Genomic DNA, 20,575 nt, shown 5'->3' on the forward strand with positions numbered 1-20,575 from the left:
TTCACAGATATAGTTCACTGCATTCCCCTCTCATCTTTTTTTTAAAACAAAATTCTTAATGCAGCACATTGGGGTTTAACATTTTTCCAATTTTTCTCTTCTAGTAAGGAGTACAAGGGTTATGAATCTGTCGCAGTAAAATAAAAGTATGATCCATCCCCCTGTCTGCCCCCCAATAACAATTTGTGCGTTGACTCCTGTGATGACCTGCCCATGGGATGAAGCCAAGCACCACAAAAATGTTGTATCTACTCGAAACCAGTAAGGAACTTGGATCGTGTAATTTTCTGACAGTCTTATGCTGGTAAAAACAGTTTCCACAGAGGTCACTCACCTGGGTTAATGGTGATGAATTTGTTATCGGAGGGGTATTCCTCTGGAAATCTGTCCTCCTTTGGAGGAGGTTTTCTTGTTGTCTCTGGTCTTCTTGGGATCTTCCCCAGGTAAAGTTCGTTGGTGAACGCTGGTGGCACTTGGGTGGAAGGGAGCGGCTGGGGCTGCGTGTCTGCTTCGGCAAAGCTCTCCTCTTCAGAACCTCCAGCCGTGGGGGCAACAGTTTGGTTTGGCTCTTCACCCGGTATGGTTTTATTTCCTTCCTCCTTGGCAGTCCGGTTGAGGGAAGCTGTGGCCACATTGGGCTCCGTGCTATTCCGTGCCTCCATGGCCACCGTCGCCCTATTTTTCTCCTTCTTCTCAGCATCCTTTTCTTCTTCTTCCTCGTGCTCCCGCTCCCCATCCTCACTTTCACTCTTTTCATCCTTCTCCCCCTCCTCGGCTCCTTCGCTGTCCTTCGTCAGCGCCGAGTCCCGTTCTGGCCCTGGGGAGGCGGCGGCGGCCTCGGTGGTGGCCACCACTGGCCGTGCCGCCTGCTTGCTGGGAGCAGCCGCTGCGGGGAGCCGGGTGGGCCACACGCTGCTGGGGAAGGAGGAGATGCCGCCACCGCTGAAGCCCAGCCCTGCCAGCAAGGTGCTGGTCACCACTGACGCCACGGTGGCCTGGCTGCCACTGGACGAAGGCCCCATCCCCGTGGCCATGGACACGAAGGAGAAGGGAAGCCCTGAGGAGGTCCAGGTGGAGGATCCAGAGCTGATGGGAGCCATGTCGGCTGAAGAGGCAGGAGATGCTGTGGGCTTGAGGAGGTCACCGGCAGCAAAGGGGAAGAAAACACAGCAGAGAGCATCAACAGGGGCCCTGACATGCTACCTGGGGTCAGTTTTCTTTTGCTTTTCCCTCCCTTCCCACACATACGCAACTCCGGTTGCTATGAAATGAGAGACCCAGATGGATGCAGGGCCGAGCCAGGAATGGGACATGCCACAGAGCTACACGGCAAACCACAAAAGGAGGAAACCTCCCTACATTTACCACTTCCAAACAATCATTATCATCGAAAACCTCTTCATCCTTATCTTTATTTTATAGTGGAACCTTCTCCACCCACATCACCAGTGACTTGTGAATAACGTTTCCTCTCGGGGTGAGGAGGATGTGAAGGAGTTTAGTGAGTTTAGCTGCATTACTCACGGTGCTTTAGTCTTCAGAATAAAGAAGTTTAAAAATACAGCATTACATAAGGGGTGTCCTAAAATAAGGGCTGCGCTGCCAACTTGTGCATCTGTGGATGGTGGGTCTGCTCTGATAGGGAACTCTGGGTCTTCCCACATACATTGTGAGGGCCTCCCCACATACATTGTGAGGGCCTCAAATAGTACTATTTTTATTTCCTTAATTTACCCATCAGCATTATTCTCCTAAGGACTGGTGTTGCAGAGAGGCTTTGCTCTCGTTAAAAAAGACTTGCAGGACAGAGAGCTGGGCAATTGTGAAGGACCTGGAGGGCATCAGGAGCCCTTTGGCAAGTCACCAGGACCTCTACCAGCACCATTAGGCTGTGGCACTATATATAGATTTGGCTTTCCCCGTACAAGTTCCCAGTCACCATCAGTGGCCCAGAGCCGCATCCCTTGGGAAGCTGAGAAGCAGCAGGGGATGAACCATGACTCATGGACTTTACATGCTCTGCAACTTGCCACTATAATTCTAACAAGGTCAACTCGGTGCATGCATGCTCACACGTGGGTATCTGTGCACACACGTGTATGCTCTACTAGAAAGAAAAACTCTTGGTATGTATACTTAAAGAACTAGACAAGAAATTCACCTTCCAAAATTATACGTAGAAAAAGACACTGAAGTTAAGAGAGTTGGCTAAGGACAAGGAGTAATTCTGTGGATGAGCTGGGGTCAGCAGTTCTGCCTGGACAACCTGACCATGCTCTCTCTCTGACCTGTTGAAAAGTGTCTCACATTATTGAGTTACTCAGCAAGAGGAGCCTTAGCTGGAAAGGTACACCTCAGATAAGGACAAACAAGGGTTAAACAGGTGCTACTGAACCTTGCATAGAACTGTAAAATGTTTATTTCTGGAACTGAAATTTGTAACTTCTGCATCTCTCTGCAATTCCCAATTTCGGTCAGGCCACGTGGTTGAAATGCTGCAGCAAACCAAGAAAGGCTGCTTTCTCACGTTATTTTTGACCGGCTGCAATCACAGAGAACCTGAGATCTTAGAAGAAAACCTGTGGTTTAGAGATTTCAAGTCAAAACTTTAAATAAGCATCTAAACTTTCGGATACTTATCAGTGTGAATCCCTAAGGCGCTGTGAGATTTGCTTTTCGCTGGCATGTACATTCTCAAAGTTGGACTGAGTATTAAAATTTGACAGCAGATTTTATATGTCTAGAATACCTCTATACATCATTACACACATATTAATCATTCAAATTCAAGCTTTGTATGTGTTACTTGCTTACTAGGGAGTATATCAAACTGGAACAGAATAAAACCAGAAGCAACGTACTTAGAATAAATTCAATAGCATGAATTCAGTCCATAAATTTGACTGAACAATTCAGTATACTGAGTGCCAAGAAATTTAGGTTATGGATAGTTTATGTTAAATAACCTAACACGGTGCTTTCAAAACTGAAATTTCCAGTTTTACTCTAAATGTATCAACATTTGTGATTCTGGAATATAAAAGTCAGCTTCAGTGACTCGTTACAGTCTCACCTGAATTCAAAATTAAAACAAAGAGCTTGTTAAGGCTTTATTCACACAATAGCAGATATCCTAAAAGCACCAGAAGAGCAGAGATGCTGTGTGTGAAGCCTTATTCCTGTTGTGTATACTTTGGTCATACAGTTAATAAAAGAAATTTATTTAATAATTTATTATTTAATAATTTATTTCCACAGTCATCACTAAGATTACAAATCCCCTCTAAATGAGTTGACTACATATTTGGGAAGATTTTTTTAGCACTCGATTCTCCAGTGGTCAAAGCCTCTCGGAGCATGAAGCTAGAAATCAGAAACCCCTCCAATATTTTAGGGATGATATAAAACCTTTTGCGATGGGTTTGACCAACCACCTCCCCAGGAAAGCCTGGTCCTGCCGCAGATTTACAACATCGTGCTGCCACCTGGTGGGAACGTCACCCCCAAATAGCGCTGCCTGTCCGCGCCCCGCGGGGATTTATGGCCACCACTTACCACTCCTGTTTTCACAATTCTGGTCCCCTCGAAAATTCGAGTAGTGTTAGCTGAGAAACGAAGAACAACAGCGTGTCAGCGGACCGGGAAGGGAGGCGTTGGTAAAATTTTTAAACAATTGCTGAACGTTGCTACTACAAAATAGATACGTGCTGGTCTCAGTCTGGATTAAAGGCTCGTTTGGCATTACTCACCTTGCTTTCTAATTGTGTCTAAAGACAGATTCGTTTGTCTTTACTCAGGCCTGGCAATGCCGGTTTGAGCGCACTGTCAGAAAACCCACGCTCTCCTTTAAACCCGAGTTGGATGAAATGTCCTCACTTACACAGGAAGCCAGAACAGCTGATGACAATAGTGTTTTTTTTTTTTTCCTGCCCTTATGATAATATTATCATTATTTATTGCTATTTATCTCAGCTAGAACTATAGTCAGACTCTGAAGAATGTTCTGAAAGGTCAAGTGCATTCTTTTTCTAGGCCAGATCTTGGGTACAGCCAAAGATTAGAACAGCAGCTCCTTTTCAGGGAGCAGAAGGAAATGCAACATCTACTCCCATTGCAGATATCACTTCCACTGTTTTAAACACTGGGCTAGAGTACCCAAAGAGTACCCAGCAAAACTGTCAATAATGACTTACTCTTAACTGTAATTAAACAGGTATTGTGGTCAAACCTGAAAGCATTTTTCCATTCTATCATCTGCTGAAGAGGCCATAACCAGTAATATACAAGTTTCTGACTTCTGCCTGGCACTTAAAGTGAAGTCCAAAACACTACGCTGAGACACTAAGGAACTGAGAGCTACGTATGAGATATTGCTCGGATAGGACATTCCTTGTCCGACCCCTGCTCTCCCTCCAATGCTGCTAACACTCTGGCATGACACTGGAACAGAACTAAATTGTGTCCGCAGCTTGATATCTTTCAGATGCTAAGTGCTAACAGCGTAGGACTAAAATGTCCATATTCTCCAAAAATTACAGTTAAAAATGCCTCTCTTATTCTATTCCACACACAGCATCAGACCTAAGTGACTTAATTCTTTGCTTCACCTTAAGGATCTAAATTTTTAAGTCTCTGCTTGTTTTCTTTTTCCATTACCCATTCCAAGGTTTATATATCTGCAAACCAGAGTGGGAGGGAGTGCTCTCAACAGAGGTGAATTTTGCCCTACTTCATAAAAAAAAAGTAGTAATAAAAAAAAGTAGTAATAAATTCCTAGGAAGGAGTAAAACTTCGGTACTTAAAAAACTCAAAGAGCATCAAGTTATGCTACCAAATCTCAGCTTTACCAGATTTCTCCAATAAACTTAAAAGGAAATCCACGACAAAGGACAGCTTAGCAGCCAGCTCTTTAGCTTTCATTTAAATATGTATGTTTTGGAAATCACTGACGTTGTGTGCGTGGTAAAACCTGAACATCTCCACATGTGGTTGTCAAGGTAGGACTGATCTCCTTTCCTCTTTACATAAAACAGACACCGATCAGACTCACATTCTGCTATAGCTGTGCCTCTGATGCATAAGTAGTCTCTGATGAATTTGTTTTAGAAAGCTAGTACCAAGAAAAGCTCTGAATTCTCCTAAAACCTGATGAATCCTGCCAGCAGAGAGGTGTAGGCAAACCCCCATCACTAGAAATAGGACTCTGATAAAGCCACTGGCCCCAGTCTGAAATTAGCATTATCTACATCCATTCAAACATTTTGTGAAATCACTCCACACCATATCGCAATCTGCAAAGAAAATGTTAAAACACAGAAAGACTCATAATGTAAAAATACATATGTGGTTTTTTACCTTGAAAGAGCATAGTCTGGCTAAAGTCACTACGCATTTCATTTCGGCAAACTGCTTGAACTCTGAACAGATAAAGGATGTCAGGTGAGACATGGCTAATGATGGCCTTCTGTTTAAAAAAAATAGATATTATTCAGTTTTTTACCCCCACAGTACTGTCCACGATCAGTTTGAAATACATAAAGCATTGTGCTAACACAGGACATTTCTGCCATGTAAGACAAACTTATTTCTAAACAGAAATATTCACTGGTCCTCTGGAAGAAGGCAAGACCAAGGTCAAAGGACTTCCCTGGGATAAAAGTGATGCACCCAGACTCTGCTGACTCTTCTCACCAGGAAGAAAAGAACACATCCCACATCCGCTCCCGTGACAGTCTTCATACCTGAAAGTCTCTGCTCTCCTCAGAAAAACCTAAACTCCAAATCATTTGACCTTACAGGAATTAAAATGAGATTTTCATAGGTGGAGATCTAAGTCCCAAACCTGGGATAACCCCAGAAAAGTCAATGTATGTTCAAACTATTTACTTGGCAACAAACTCGCTATGGCAATTTGATGCTGGTGGCCTGGATAATATGATGTCTCAGCACCCTGGACTGAGTTGTGCCTGTATACTTTTACACCTGAAATACTGCCTTGCTGCCTCCCAGCTACTCTTTTGTGTTACCTTAGTCCATGACCACATCAGTTCATGCCTTGCAGCAGACAGCAGCAGTAGCTGTGTGGGTCACTTGAAATACCAGTGATCTCTTTAGCAAAACACTGCCTAGCTCTGTTTCAAGACAGAACAGCCCAGCTGCCCCTACCAGAGCACTGAAAGCAAATTGTACTTTCCTCTGAAAATGAGTTTCCTTCTTCTTTTGCCCCTACAATAGACTAAGTTGTCATTGCTTTCTTAACATCCGAGCTCTGCTGCAGAGCAGAGGGTCTCATTGCAATTTATTTCCAAGCTATCACTCCATCACATCCCCTGCACTTTTAATTATTTCTTTTACATAAAGCAGGATGGTGTCACTATGCCCACCTCATTTTTGCTGATTAAGGCTCTTTTCCTTATACCTGATTAAAAAAAAATCTCCCTTAAGAGTGTGAAGTTATGACAAGAGAGAGGTTACAATACATCATAACCTTGGGTGCCTTTCAATAGATTTCTTCCTGATTTTGTGAGGCACGTTGTTCCCTAATGTGACCCAGATAACAATGTCTAGTGGGGAAATTGAAAATATAAATGGAAATGAAGTAAAAGAATCTTCATCTGAGGGAATAAGAGAAGTATTAGCGTATAACTGATTGAATGGGCCCAGAGGACTGTGTATTTAAGAAAAAAAATACGATAACAGTCATTAGGAATAACACTCTGTGCTGCGGCATTTTTCATGTGCATATACAATTACTGATTTCATTATTCTAGAGGCTTTCTTTGATTAACAATAAACGGAGGCCTTTCAAACCTGAATATGTCACTTTGATTTTACATGCAAAGAATGTTAAGGACCAGTACAATACTTGCTTCCACTTAGACAAGAATGACAAGCAGATCAAATCCTAAATGCAGGAGATAGATTGGTGTTTCCCTCTGTGCTGGAACTGTCCTGCTCTTCCCTCTTTTTCTCTTGCTGCCAGACGTAGGCAGTGCTTGTGTTGGGCCACTCCCCAATAGCCTTCTAGCCCTGACCACACAACTCCTACTGCTGGCAGCACTTACTGCCAGAAACTGCTCCAAAGTCTGCAAGGGGCTATGCACAGTGAAAAGCCTGGGCCCAGGAACAGATTTTGGGGGATCGGGCTTTTAATGTGAAAATCTGTGAGCTGAACACAAGCCAAAAGGTATTCAGAGCCGAACTATTTTGTGAGCCAGCTGCTTCTCACCAAGAGTATATGAAAAACTGTCTGCAGATTTAGTCCTTTATGCACTCACATAAACCATAAATCCAGACTCCAGTGCTTTGGGTAGTCTCTTAGGCAGCGTTCAACTAACGCTGAACATTTTTGTAGCAATTCATTGGGAGTCAAACCCTAGCCTGCCGGTAATCTAACAACTGCTTTCTTGTTCTACTTCCTTCTACTGAGAAAACGACAATAAAAAGATAGCTTGATACATATGTCTGGGGTTGATGCTGTGGTTTTACCAAGTCCTTGTCACTGTCCTTGGTGAAAGTCTTCTCCTTTTCATCTTCATTTTTAGTCCAGCTATATGAGATCATGTAGTTCATGATCGGAGGGTGGTAGACGGTTTCTGGTTGGTTCCAGGTTACAAGTAACGCTGTCCTGTTCACAGGCTGCACTTTCATGTTGACCGGGGGAGTGCTGCAAGCTAAAAAACAGAAGGAAAAAAAAAATGAAGATCTCCTAAATAACCAAGAGAAAACAAACAGGAAGAACTGTGCCTCACTCTAAGAGCCAGGTTTTTCCTTTAATGCCCTTGCCTACAGTAACAGCTTAGACTGCAATCCACTGAGACCAATGGGATTTAATACCACCTGCAGCTGCTTTCTGCTCTCCAGAGTAAAGGGAGCGAGAGAATCCATTCTCTGCAGACAGGTTGCTTAGTTCTTGACTTAGTTTCAGTCCTGGCATTCGCACGTGCACTTTAACCCGGTCACTTAAGAGCTCCGCACTGGAAGATCATGAAGTCCACCTAAGCAGAACCCCAGCTTCTCTGGCCCACGGTCTCCTGTTCTATGAACACGATAAATACGCCAGTGTGCTCTGCAGGCCCTGGAAACAGTTGGAACCTTGGAAAATGTAACACTATTGGGTCAGTAAGTGTTTTCTTCTTAACTCAGTACATTTTTGCACAGAAGCAGAAGTTCCTTTATACTCCTTTTTCTATATATTTTCCTTCATAGATTCTCAACTGTTTGTCAGTACTGTATCACCAGCGCAGGGAGGAGTGCCACTTGATGGCCCTTGGCCATCTCCTTCTCCTAACAGGCAGGGAACCCTCCAGCCAGCCTCCGAAAGCTGTGCCTTCCTAACCCTCCCTGCAGCCCGGAGGCACAAATTACCTCTCGCTCAAGCTTAAGCGGGTGGGGAGGTCAGCACAGGAACAGCTTAACCAGTGGGCAAAACCACGGCTCCTGCTTGCTGCAGACACCAAACCCCAAACTTCTGCGGGGAAGGCCAAGCCCGGATGCTAACCCAGCCCATACACTTCGGGAGGAGTGGGGTGCGCACAGCCCACTCGCAGCCACGGAAAAAAACACTTTTCAAGCTATTGAAATGTAAAGGTCAGGGTATTAAGGGAGAACACTAGATGGCACTCACATGCTGTCGAAAACGTGCATCATGCACTTCCCAACTACAAAGAGTTTAGCTTTTGTCCAAGCTTTAAATATCACGTCTATAATACAGAATTCAGGACAGATTTTCACATTCTTTTTCCCAATATAAACTCTGAACCAAGAAAAATTACTTGCAATGATACCTAAACACATGTACTGTGGCAAAGGAGCTGGTCTCTTCTGCCAGGGAAAGTCAAAGTGTCACCCAGCCCATCACGCTGACACTGTTTGCAGAACTATTTTTCCCAATACGACTTTTCCATGTAAAGCCAACACATTCAGCTTGTTTGCACTCTGCAGGTATGTGACTGTTTGTATATTTGGCCATTATTTCACTTCTAAAGAGTTCTGGCAGCACTGAAGGGGAGAAATGTCTATTCCTATGCCTGGACTTGCAGGTCGGTCATGTAGCTCTGCTGTCACATTACTGAAATAGCTACAGTTCCTAAATAAAAATGATTAAATGCTGTAAACATCAATATTACCAGAACAATAGAAAAATACCTGTCAAATGCATTTGTGCAGTTATAACTCACATATTGTAGCTAGCCTGAACAAGGGAACATATATTGTAGAAATAGCTTGGGCAGGAAAGATCTTTGGTGTTTGCTCCTGCCATGAGAGGTGACAATCTTGCAGTTTTGCAGCAGATCCTTCTGCTCAACCCAGAAGGATGGATCCAACAAAGCAAACAAACCCTGCAATACTTCAAATCACTTGTTTATTGACATAGAAGGGACTGAAATGGCATTCTGCTGGCAATACTACAAAGCCAGAAGCAACACCTTGGTCTGCTGCCTGCAGACCCCTTCCCTTCTGCTCCCTCCTGGTCTCTGCAGGGAGCCCACAGAGCATGGCATGAAGGTGGCTAGGACCTGGCCAAGAGGGACACAGCTGAAAACAGTTGCTGTTGTCAGTATTTACAGAGCTCCACGATCCTTGGTATGCCTCTCCATGCTCACCTCTTTCCGCTGAGATAGTCAGATCAATTCTCACTGACATCACTGTTTATTGATAACTGCACCAATAAATCATAACTCCCCCTTTGAAATCACAGAATTACACTTCAAAATGCCATGCCAGCCTTTACCGCTCCACCTGATCAAATCCTATCAGAGATGGGAGCCCAGGGTGAAGGACTACCCAGACCTAAAACTCCTTTCCAGTCCTCCTCCTCCAGGAGGACATTTATTTATTTAAAGTAATCATGCATCAAATTGTTTTAGAAATAATTCAACCAGGTAACCTCCACGAGAGACAGAGATCTACCTTAACTGCAGTACCCCTCTGAACCATGGCTAGCCAGCTGTTTTTCAGACAAGGACCCCAAGCCACCCTAGGGAGAGGAGACTGTCACATCCTCTGTTCCATGCCACTCTGCTTTTATGCCATTCAGAACAGCTCATGCCAATCAGAGGAGAGAAGTGAGTATTTCCCAAGGGTAAATAGGAGACTCACAGGCTCAAAGTTAGGAGACCCTCCCTCCCCTGCACCCTGATCCAAGGACAAAAGCATTTTCAAGCAGCTGAGTGACTCCGATGACTTCACTGAGACAAGTTTTGATGAGGACAAACCTCATTCACAGTCAGCTAAAAGGAGACTGAATTTACAATACTGTCATTTCACAGTAAATATTACAGAATTTTCATGACTTAGTATGACTTTGTTCCAATTACTCCAAGGCACATCGCAGTACCTGATGTAATTAAGTAATAACCAACCTTTTCTGTTCAGCCACTTTTTTTTTTTTTTAGCAGCTTATGAATGGGCAAAAAGAAATCTTTTTTATAAAATGAAACATATGGTTTTATTAATTTAACCAAACCTGCTCAGGACACAATGGAATAAAAAAACCATTTGATCCAATAATTCAATTTGATGATTTAATTAAAGTGATACATAATAACATAGCGACTGTCTGAAAGGTAAGGAAAAAAAAAGTTTAATGATTTGACCATCTATAAAACTACCAGCATTTTCCAGAGATCTAATTTTCCTTTCAATACTCTGTGTGCCTTGGATTTTTGGAAGATTAAAAGAATCTTGGGCTCCTCTCTTTCTCTTTTTTTTTTTTTTGGTGCTAAAGAATCTCTACTGATTTTGAAAAATGTGCAGCTGAAGGACAAATAGAAATGCAAAAAGAAGTTGGGACAGGGAGGGAGAAGTTTGCATCTTCCTCTGAATTAAATCAGGACACACTAAAGAGAAACACAGGCTTTTTTTTTTTTTTTTTCACCAGGCCAAATAAAAAAAAGCCTGTGAATTCATGATTGCTTGAGAAAAATAAAACCAACAACCAGCATAATTTCACATTGAAATAGTATCTCAGCTATTTTTAGGAAAAAAGTATTACTAATGCTCTCTTTTACATTCAGATACTAAGAGACAACAAAAGCATTGAGGGGCTTTCAGGATGTCTTTCTGTGGAGCAGTGCAATACTGAGCTATCATACCTGGACTGGCCCTGCGTAGGTCTAGCGCGACACCAAAGCCGCTATGTCCTGGCTGGCAGACTGCCCGGACCAGGACTCCTGGAGACAGAAAAGCCTCGCCAGAGACACAGGGCTACATCTCAGAGGCACTCAACAGGCAAGCACATTCGCGTACCAGGGGCATACAACAACAGTAGGCAGTGATGCCCTGAGTATGGCATGCCTCGGACCTCTTGGAGTGAAAAACCCCCGTCAGCCTCCTGTCAAGGATGACCTGAACTGGGAAGCTGGCAAACCCGCTGGCTCCTGCCGTATGAAAAAGTCTTGCAGAAGAGGGAGGGTTGCAGGGGTGCATCTGGAGGAAGCCCTCTGACGTGACACGGGGCAGCCTCAGCCAGCGTTTCCAGCTGTTGGCCATGTGCGGGGCTGGCTGGGAGCTTGGCATGGCCCTTTCTCTGCAGATCAGCCTGCCGGGAAAGGCAGGGGGCAAGCCAATATTCTGGCTAGCCTTGTCTTCCAGGGCTCACTCAAGCCTGGAGAAAACCTGTTGGCCACTCACAGACAAACGTAGCATGCTAATACAGTCCTAAGCGCTGGCCAGGCCAGCCATACAGCAGAGAATTATTTTCTTCATGTTAAAAACATTCCAATGGGCTGGAACAAACAGAATTAATTTAACAACTCTGCATTCATCTCTCCCATAATTTGATTTGTATGTTGTATTTGGCTACGTAACCTCCACGAGGCTTTCCTAACTGAAGCCTGATAAAGCTTAATCCAAAAGCTCCTGGCAGCTTCATTTCAGAGAGCTGAAAGACAAAAAGGAGACTTATTGTTTTGCAAAAATTCAACACTGATATTACGATACACCCATGAATGCAGAAACGGCACGTAAGAGAAAATGACAGTTGTTTTTTTTTCTTTTAAAGCAGCCCTCATTTCTCTTACAAAGACAGAAATGCAAAACCAGCCAAACTTTCTGTTTTTCATTATGCTTTTTGCATATGCTACCTGCGGTTATAAAAAGAGCTATTTAGGGAAAGTTCGAGAGAGACAAGAACTGTATATTCAGTTATTTCTTGTATACCTTCTCCCTGTAACACAGGTGCCTGGTATGATGATGATGAATCCAGTGGCACCGGGCTCAGAGGGATTTATAAAATCCTCTGAAAATGTTCTAAGTTAGCTCTTCCATGCATAAAAATGTCACCACTTTAAAGGCAGTTATTTCTAGCTGTGCTATGCCCTCTTTTGGAAAATCCCACTCTCTCCCTCCTGCTGCATGTCTCAGCAATGCAAAACTGCCATTCCTCTCCTCAATACCGTGGGATACACGTTGCGTGATGAAGCCCTGACAATATTCAGCACAGAAAAGCAATGTGCCAGTGAAGTCCTGAAACCCTCGTGGCGAGATGGGCAGGGATCTTCCGAAGCAATTCATACATGGAGAGAGGAAACATCAGCATCAGGATGTGCCCATAGAACACTACCGGATCAGGACTGCTTAGAAGTGGCTAAAAGACAGAGACGAGCATCTTGTCTTGCTCTGGGAGGCAGCTCCTGGCCATAAGGTGAGAGGGGCTTCATTTCTCCTTTTTCCCCTGCTCCAGGTGTTCATGGGATGGGTGGCAGGGAACAGTGTTTCTCCCTTACTAAGGAGGTGCGCAGAGGATAGTAGATAAGGCATTTCTTCCCACATGCTCAGGAGGAGCAAAACTGAGGTGTCAATATGGGGGTTTCATGACTTTCTTCCCCATAAGGGCAAACAAGTTGGTGGTCAAGCTCTTGGGGAAGAAAGGGTGTTTCTTTCCCCTCTGCCTCAGCATTGAGAAGGAGTTGGAAGGGCCAGTCCTTCAGGATGGACGGACCACTTGCTGCTGTTGCTGTAACAATGCCCAACTCGGCCACGAGTTTCCAGCTGATTTCAAAGCAGCTTGAAAACTGTCATCGATGCCTGTGCTATTAGCAAAATACTGTACCGAGTTCACTCAGCCCTGCAGCCCCCAAGAATCCAACTGCAGACAAGAAAAAAGTGATGTCACCAATAGAGAAGAAAAATACTTTCAACCATATATCTCTCTCTATATATGTATGAGACACACACATATCTTCCTTCTCATTAGACCCTCAAAACTTCAAATAAGCCCTAAAATGCAGAAATATGGGTTATACTGCAATGAGAAAACTCACACCTGCTTTCAGTGCCATGCCATCAGCGTCATGGTAAGGGAAGAGATACAGCACCAGATTCAGCTACCTCGCATTGGCATGACTCAATGGAGATGCCTGGGATGAGACTCCCATCCATAACAAACAGCAGCATCCTTTGGGCTGTCGGATTCAATCTCGGAGTTCAGTGAGGGCTGTGCTCCCAAAGGATAACAGACAGACTTCGAGGATCATACACAGAGACAACATGGGCTTTAATACATAGAAAAGTGCTAAAAGGCATACTTACAACATTTTTTCCCTTCTCCTTTTACTAAACGTTTGCAATTTTTTGCTTTGCTTTATTTAGCGTACGTTGTTAACTTCTCGGAGTGCTTATAAATGACATTATTAATATACAAGGATAATTGTTTTAAAGAGAAGCACACATTTTTCCTTTACCTTTGTCTGCGCTTTGCCAGCAGGCATTCACAGGCTCCAGAGCATGCTGTACACACAAATACTTGTGTCGGTCCACTTCAATCCATAGGCAGAATGTGGCTAGAAGACAGCCTGCTTATCTTCCCTGCTCTTACCCTTCACTATGCTTCAAACAGACAGGGTTGTTTCTTAAGGTGTGAGGCACATTGACAGACCCCATACTTGTTTTATGAGCCCTGTGAAATAACCTCATGAGCAAATCAGCACGTGGGGCACTTCTAATGGAGGGGATCTGGGCAAGCTGGGATTTGCCCCTCTGCCTCCTGCCTATTTCCCGAGGTGAATGCACAACCAGCGTTTGGATTCATTCCTGTATGGCTTGCTTTGTAGCATTTGAGTTTCCATGGCATCACAGCAACAGACCCTGTTTTACTGAAAGGCATGGACTGTGTGTTTTACTATGTTGTGTTTAAGCCCAAATATTTCTTATATTTCATAAATACCGTTTCTACAGCTGTGGCCTGAATCCTCAGTGGGTGCAGATCAGCCTTGCACCATCAGATGCCATGCTGGGCTGATGTCTGCTAAAGATCTGCCCCACAACTGTTGTTTTTATATTGCACACATGTGCACACAGAAGGTGATTTGTGTTTAAAACTCACACCCGTGTCCTTATTTATAACAGTGTGTTTGATGCAACACGTGTGGTCACAGTGAGCAGCACATGCTGCGTCAACGGGGAGAAAGGAGGATTTTCTGCCAGGACATGTATTCGCCGTGTTAGCCAAGCTACCCCTTCCAATGTCCTGGGGAGGGTTGCTTGGACCAGGGCACATAGGAAGAACAAGCCAACAGGACAGGTAGAGCATCCTACCGTGTGCCTGAGGGATGTCCAAAATCAGATTGGGAAAGCAGCTTCCCTTTTATAGCTTCTAGAGGCTTTTCCAACACAAGGGATGAGCACTCACGGTCCAAAGTACTGTCAAGACTGAAATTAAAATCTGTACTTCTGTGGGCCAAACAGCTGGACCACTGGGTAGGCAGTGCAGAACGGAATTTCCTGCAAGTGTAAATGGAATAAATCATTAAGCTCCTTCACAGGTACTCAGCTCTTGCAACTTTAGTGGTAGCTGTGAACCCAAACCATACTTAAACTTTCACACTGAATTCCTCTTGCTCTTTTGGTTAGGGCTCTTTATAATCTATAAACAAGTGCAGGCAGTTACTGTTTTTCAATAAACCTACTGGTAAGATGTCCACTACATTCAGGCACAGACACACGTGCTGCTCACATTACAACCACACAGAAGTTACAGCAGGTGAAAACAGAATTCTGTGGAACAGAGCCACTGCAAGAGGAAGCATGAAACCTATGTCAGGTGTATGTGCCACACCATTTTGTACCTGATTCACTCTCAAAATGGGTCAGGTTTCCTCCTAAAACACTTTGTTTTCCACTTAACTGATTTGGAACTCTTTGGAAGGCAGCAGCCTGTCCTTTACTGCTTTTGCATGATGTGGTCCAAGACAACTGCATACACGAGGACTCAGCATTGCAGAGCAAGACATGGATGAGATGGAAGGCATCAGATATGCAGAAGGAGCACACTGACTTCTGCCTACAACATGACTATAGCAGGTACTTGAGGTGCACGTGAAAAAAGCAATACGCGAGTACATTTACGTGGAGCACTGAGGCATAGTGGCAGCCAGGCAGGTCTATAGTGCAAAGAAGACGCAGGGCAAGCAATTAGCAGCACGGTGCCACCACCCTCAAGTGCAACCTTTCGCATCAGGCCAGTCTGCTGCAGCAGCAGAAATCTTAATAATGATACATAGATTCATCTGCACCACCACACTGTAGTAGGGTGCTGACCTGATTAAAGTACACAGTCCATGAAAGGGGAATGAAATCAGGGAAGGATAATCTTCATAACAAAGTGAAATAAAAAAGGAAAGTAGGAAAAGTCCAGGCATCCAGGGAAACAGGGAAAGAGTTGTTAATCTATGAAGAAATTAACCTGTAAAACAGATTCTTCCAAATTATGAGAACAATCAACTGTAGTGGTTAACATACCATAAATTAACTAAAAAAAGGTTCTTGCTTTGCCCCCCCCCCCCGCAAGATATTTAAAGAAAATAAATAGTTATCATTTGGCTTTAGCAATTCCAAGTTAAGATTTCAATAATGTATCATTTTAAATTCACATTTACCACGTTGTTGTTTTCGATAGATTACACTTATTGCTATAGAGTATTTTGTGGTTATTTAGGTTTGACTAAAATATATAAATGACATTTTACAAGAGTAGAACTTTTCTATTTAACACCCTTTTTGGCCTCACAGAGAGAACCCGAGGGCACGAAGAGACTGCAAAGTTGTTTTGAGATAGTTCTCATAAAACATGGGCATTTAGAAAGCAAAAACAAATTACTGGGAGTAATAATGGCGGCTATAAATGAGACAAATAACTTGTTCTCATTCAGAAACACTGCTGCCAATGCTCTAAACTCTCTGCCTCAAAATGATCTCACTGCACTGAATCTTCAGAACTGAAGACTCTGGATGCTGCTGCAGTGGAGATGCACTCTGCAAAGGATGCCACGACATGCAGAAAAGGCAACACCTTCACAGGGGGCTTTAGTTTCATTTCTGGCATCAGGAGCTGTGAAATAGTGAATAAGAACTAAACTGCTTTCCTTGAGCAGTGATGTACCTTTGATTGCAGGTTGATAGCTGGAGCCATGCCTCCAGCGCAAAGCACGCAGGAGGGAAAATCCAAATATCTTCTATTCACGTTTTAGTGGCATTAAGTTACAATGACTTCTAAACTGTGCATCGCTACCGCTTAACAGAGAACAGTAAGGAAAATGATCGCCTGTACGCTACTAGAGAAATGTCCCAGCTGTTAATGTAGAGTCCAAAGCTAAGTAAGTTTTACTAGAGTGAATTTATGACTGCTCATTATTTAACTTAGTCTAGGATCATAATTAAAGATGGTACTCCAAGGCGAATTCCCACTGATGGGAAACAGCATCATTTGAGACTCCAGCAAAGAGTAATCAGACACCTTTGGGGAAGTAATCAGGCATCTGTGAAAGAAAACTCTGATGTCAAGAGCCCCTCACATGGGATGCTTGTTTAAGTGTTGTGAGGCTTGCAGCACATTTAATGAGACAGAAAGGTTAAAGTTTGGTTGTTGGTTTTTTTTTTTCAGCATTAAAAAACATAAAGAAACAATATTTGATGGTCCTAATCAGCAGCAAAATAAAATTGGCAAATATTGTTGCACATGGGGTGGAACCTAAAACAAGGAAATGAAACACCTTTCCCTCCTGAGCTTCCATGGCTACACTTTTACTGAAGCAGGTAATGTTTTGTAAATACATCTCTGCTTGATGGGACAACATTCAAAAGTAGTATGGGACATGCAGACTTAGGTCCTTGAATTGGATGGACTTTTATGCAAGAATTCTGTCTATTAGCAGAGCAATGTACGCTATTAAACTGATAAATAATTAGCAATCTCTCTCTAGGGTAGCTGCTTGAAAGCAGCCCAGCAAAAGGCAGGAGCACAATATGTGATGTGACAGAGCAACACAGTCCTGAGCCACGGACAACAGGCCAGAGCAGAAAGGAGGCAATTTTAAGAGATAATCATGTGCAAAGAATCAAACACTGCCACTGTCACTGGTACTAACAGTATCTGATGAATATTTTACAAATACATTCCTGGTTTAATATGTCTGTACAGAGAACCTCTAACTTTTCAAAACTTTATATAAATCAGTACTGTAACACTGGCGAGCCCTCTTGTTAAATTTTACAGACCTCATGATCTGTATGATTTAACAGCATGATCCACTGTATACCTTCAATCTCTGAAAGTTTCATTTTCTTAAACAATGTTGTACGATGGTTTATTATCAATCCACCAGTTGCTACAATTACAGAGCTGAACACTATTTATTCTGGATGGTATATTTCAGAAATAAGATGTTTAAAGATGATCTGTATGGTTTCTTGAAACAGCTCCAGGGTCAAATTAAGAATTAAGGTCTGCTCATGGGCTCTGATTCAGCAAAGGTCTTATGCATATGCTTTTATTCCAGGCATACAAGCAGTCCTCAAGAGAACTGTTTCAAATCAGCTTTTGCCAACAGGAGGAAGGAATGAGATAATGGAACCTAAGAAAACTCTTCTTGCTAAATAGTAACACAAAAGGAAAACTGGAGTTTTCCCTCCCATGTGAAAAATTAGCCCTCTATGCTATTTCAAATTAGCTGAAATATTTTCATCATCCTGTATTCTGATGATTGAAAACACCTCCCCATCCTTCATTGCCTCTTTAAAATTAAAGAGGGGGGGAGAGGACAGTAACTGCAAAACAAAAGGCTGGTAACATTCATGTTGGCTAACAAACTGGATCCAAATGCACTGACAGTTTTGGTTGACCCAAAACAGCCTTTCCAAGAAGACATTTTATTTACCAAACGCCACCACTTACAGGGCTTTGCTCAGGAAATACTCAGAGGACTGGCATAAAGTGAGAAATAGTTTTCCTCCAGTGTATCTGCAGGTTATGGTACTGGTCACAGTTTTGTGACCTGAGATAGCTTTGATAACTGGGAGAAAAGACATTCCCGTTTGGTGCCAAACTGTTTAGGATAGCACGTTTGTCAATGGACAACTGCAGAGCTGCATCGCTTTGTGCTGATCTGAAATTCCCTATTCACCAGGGAATTCTGCAAATTATTCTGAACATTATGCAAATTGTTCTGGGCACATTTTCCTCCTAAATAAGGAAGGCTTACATAACGAACGCTACACTGTTTTCTAGATTAGCAATACTGCCCACAGACTTAATAGAGTGTGACAGAGGAAACAAATTGCAAAAATTCACACCGACAAACAAATCCAAACTTCCCCTCCAGAGCTGAAGACCATCACAAACCATATCACCTTGCAGCAAGTAAAAGACACATTTTCGTGACCTTGCCTTTTTCTACAACACACAAATCTAAGCATGGGGAGGGTAGAGAGGAGCCAACATGTGACACCCATTGCTCACATTGCTTAATGCAATGTGGAAAGCATCGAGATGCAACCACGAGGTGTGCAGATGAATCTGCATAAAACAAATTTGTTATGCTAACCCTACACTTTTATATTTGTATGCTAGACTGTCTGGCTGAGAAGCGCTCCATGCACTCAGCTTCTCAGTACTTTTGCATGAATGACACTATATAAAAAGGTACTGTATTTACTAGCTGAATAAACAATAGGTTTTGCTTTCACTCAAGTATTATGACTTCAACTCATTTTATTTATATGTCAGTAGTTCAAATGTGCAGTGGACCAGGCACATCATCACTGTTCACCTTTGTCAAAGAAGGGGCCAGAAACATCCATGCTGTTATATCTCTGGAACAGCCATAACTCATCCCTGTAACCTTTGGAGGATACACTACAATCCATTTTGTGTTAGCAACACAGCAGCAACCTATTTATTTTTAAGTTCATGAAAAAAACGCACCTATTTTCAGTGTCCCCTGGTGTGCACACAACCCAAAAAGTGACAAGTTGACAGAGCCAGTATAAAAAGACTAGCTGCCCAGCCATTAGCCTGCTATAGCAAAAGCTCAAGGGAAAAAAAAATTCACCGACTCCAGCATCATCCTTGCCATTAGATGGCACGCTGAATGGTGTCAGATCGTGGGAAACAGGGGAATGCATCTTCACCACCTGTGGGTCTCTGCTGAGCATGTTGTAAGCTCAAATTCCTAGGCAGGCACAAGTACAGAGTGTTATGGTACCTGGACATGTTGGGAGAGGAGCCAGAGAGAATTTTATCAGGAAACCAGTCCTAAGCAAGTAAGGTGTCAAGCACCAAGCTGTCTAAATGTGGAGTAACGGTTGTGCAGCTCCCTTGCTCCTGTAAGACCAGCTCACATCATGTTAACTGAGTCGTGTGCCCTTGGTTGAATCTGGGCCTTAGAGTCCTTAAAGATCAAAGTCAACGTGAATTGTTCCAGTTATTCAAGTGCTCCTTTGGTATGAACACTTCCAACTTCAGGATCAGCCCATTAACTAGAGACATTAGTGTTTGTAATGCTCTGTCAAAATTGTGGGTTTCAGGTATTTACTATGGGGGTGAAAATCACCTAAAGCATTTTTATAATCTTAAAAACCATCCAGTGAGGCGAGGGATATTGCAGGCATGTAGCCAAAGCAGTAAAATCTTCTTGAATATTATATCACATTTACCAGAGGTACCTTGGCTGCACTCAAAATAAAAACTAGTCAGTTTTGTCACTTTTAACATAACGTAACCTATTAAGTTTCATCACTGTTCTGGGTAAGTAATATGTACACAGGATATAACTGAAGAAATAAATATTGACACATGTTGCTGTTAAAACACTGATTGAAAACTGCAGGCCAGAGCATCAGAGCATAGCAGGGTTTCTTCATTCCCAAGATCTCCTCCTCACTTCTAATGTAAATTCTCCGTCCCAAGGCTGCCTTTAATGTACATGAGGTTTGTGTACGTGTATATTATATATATAAAAATAAGCACGCTCACAGAATAATGAGCCCTGAGAAATACACTCTTCCAGTACTCTCTCGGGAGGGCGAGGTTGCTGAACGCAGCTGTTTTCATGATTCACTCCCTCTAAAAACTACACACACTGTGCCTGGCCAGGTGAAAACACCAGGTACGAAAAGGAAGCTTGTAAATCTGCTTAGCTGTTTCCTTCTGGCAAACTGCCGCCCTCGTCTTTACCTCTGCCTAGAACTGGTTAAGCACCAAGCACTTCTCGAGACTGAAGACTGGGAAGTACATGTCATTCCTCTTACCTATAAATAACACCATTCAATAAAATAAAGGCAAATAAAGGTAGTAAAT

At 43.0% G+C, this 20,575-nt stretch overlaps 1 protein-coding gene across 1 annotated transcript in view; it reads right to left on the reverse strand.

Moving 5' to 3' along the window:
• Positions 1 to 20,575, reverse strand: part of PTPRG (protein tyrosine phosphatase receptor type G) — a 409,944-nt gene that overhangs the window by 74,588 nt on the left and 314,781 nt on the right. Inside the window, 4 exon segments of the mRNA XM_086619000.1 lie at positions 335 to 1,130; positions 3,556 to 3,605; positions 5,356 to 5,464; positions 7,489 to 7,673. Of these exon segments, the coding sequence (XP_086475126.1) occupies positions 335 to 1,130; positions 3,556 to 3,605; positions 5,356 to 5,464; positions 7,489 to 7,673 (1,140 nt within the window).

The sequence above is a fragment of the Tauraco erythrolophus genome, chromosome 12 (assembly GCF_009769465.1).
Source record: "Tauraco erythrolophus isolate bTauEry1 chromosome 12, bTauEry1.pri, whole genome shotgun sequence".
In the NCBI taxonomy this organism is placed as follows: Eukaryota; Metazoa; Chordata; class Aves; order Musophagiformes; family Musophagidae; genus Tauraco; species Tauraco erythrolophus.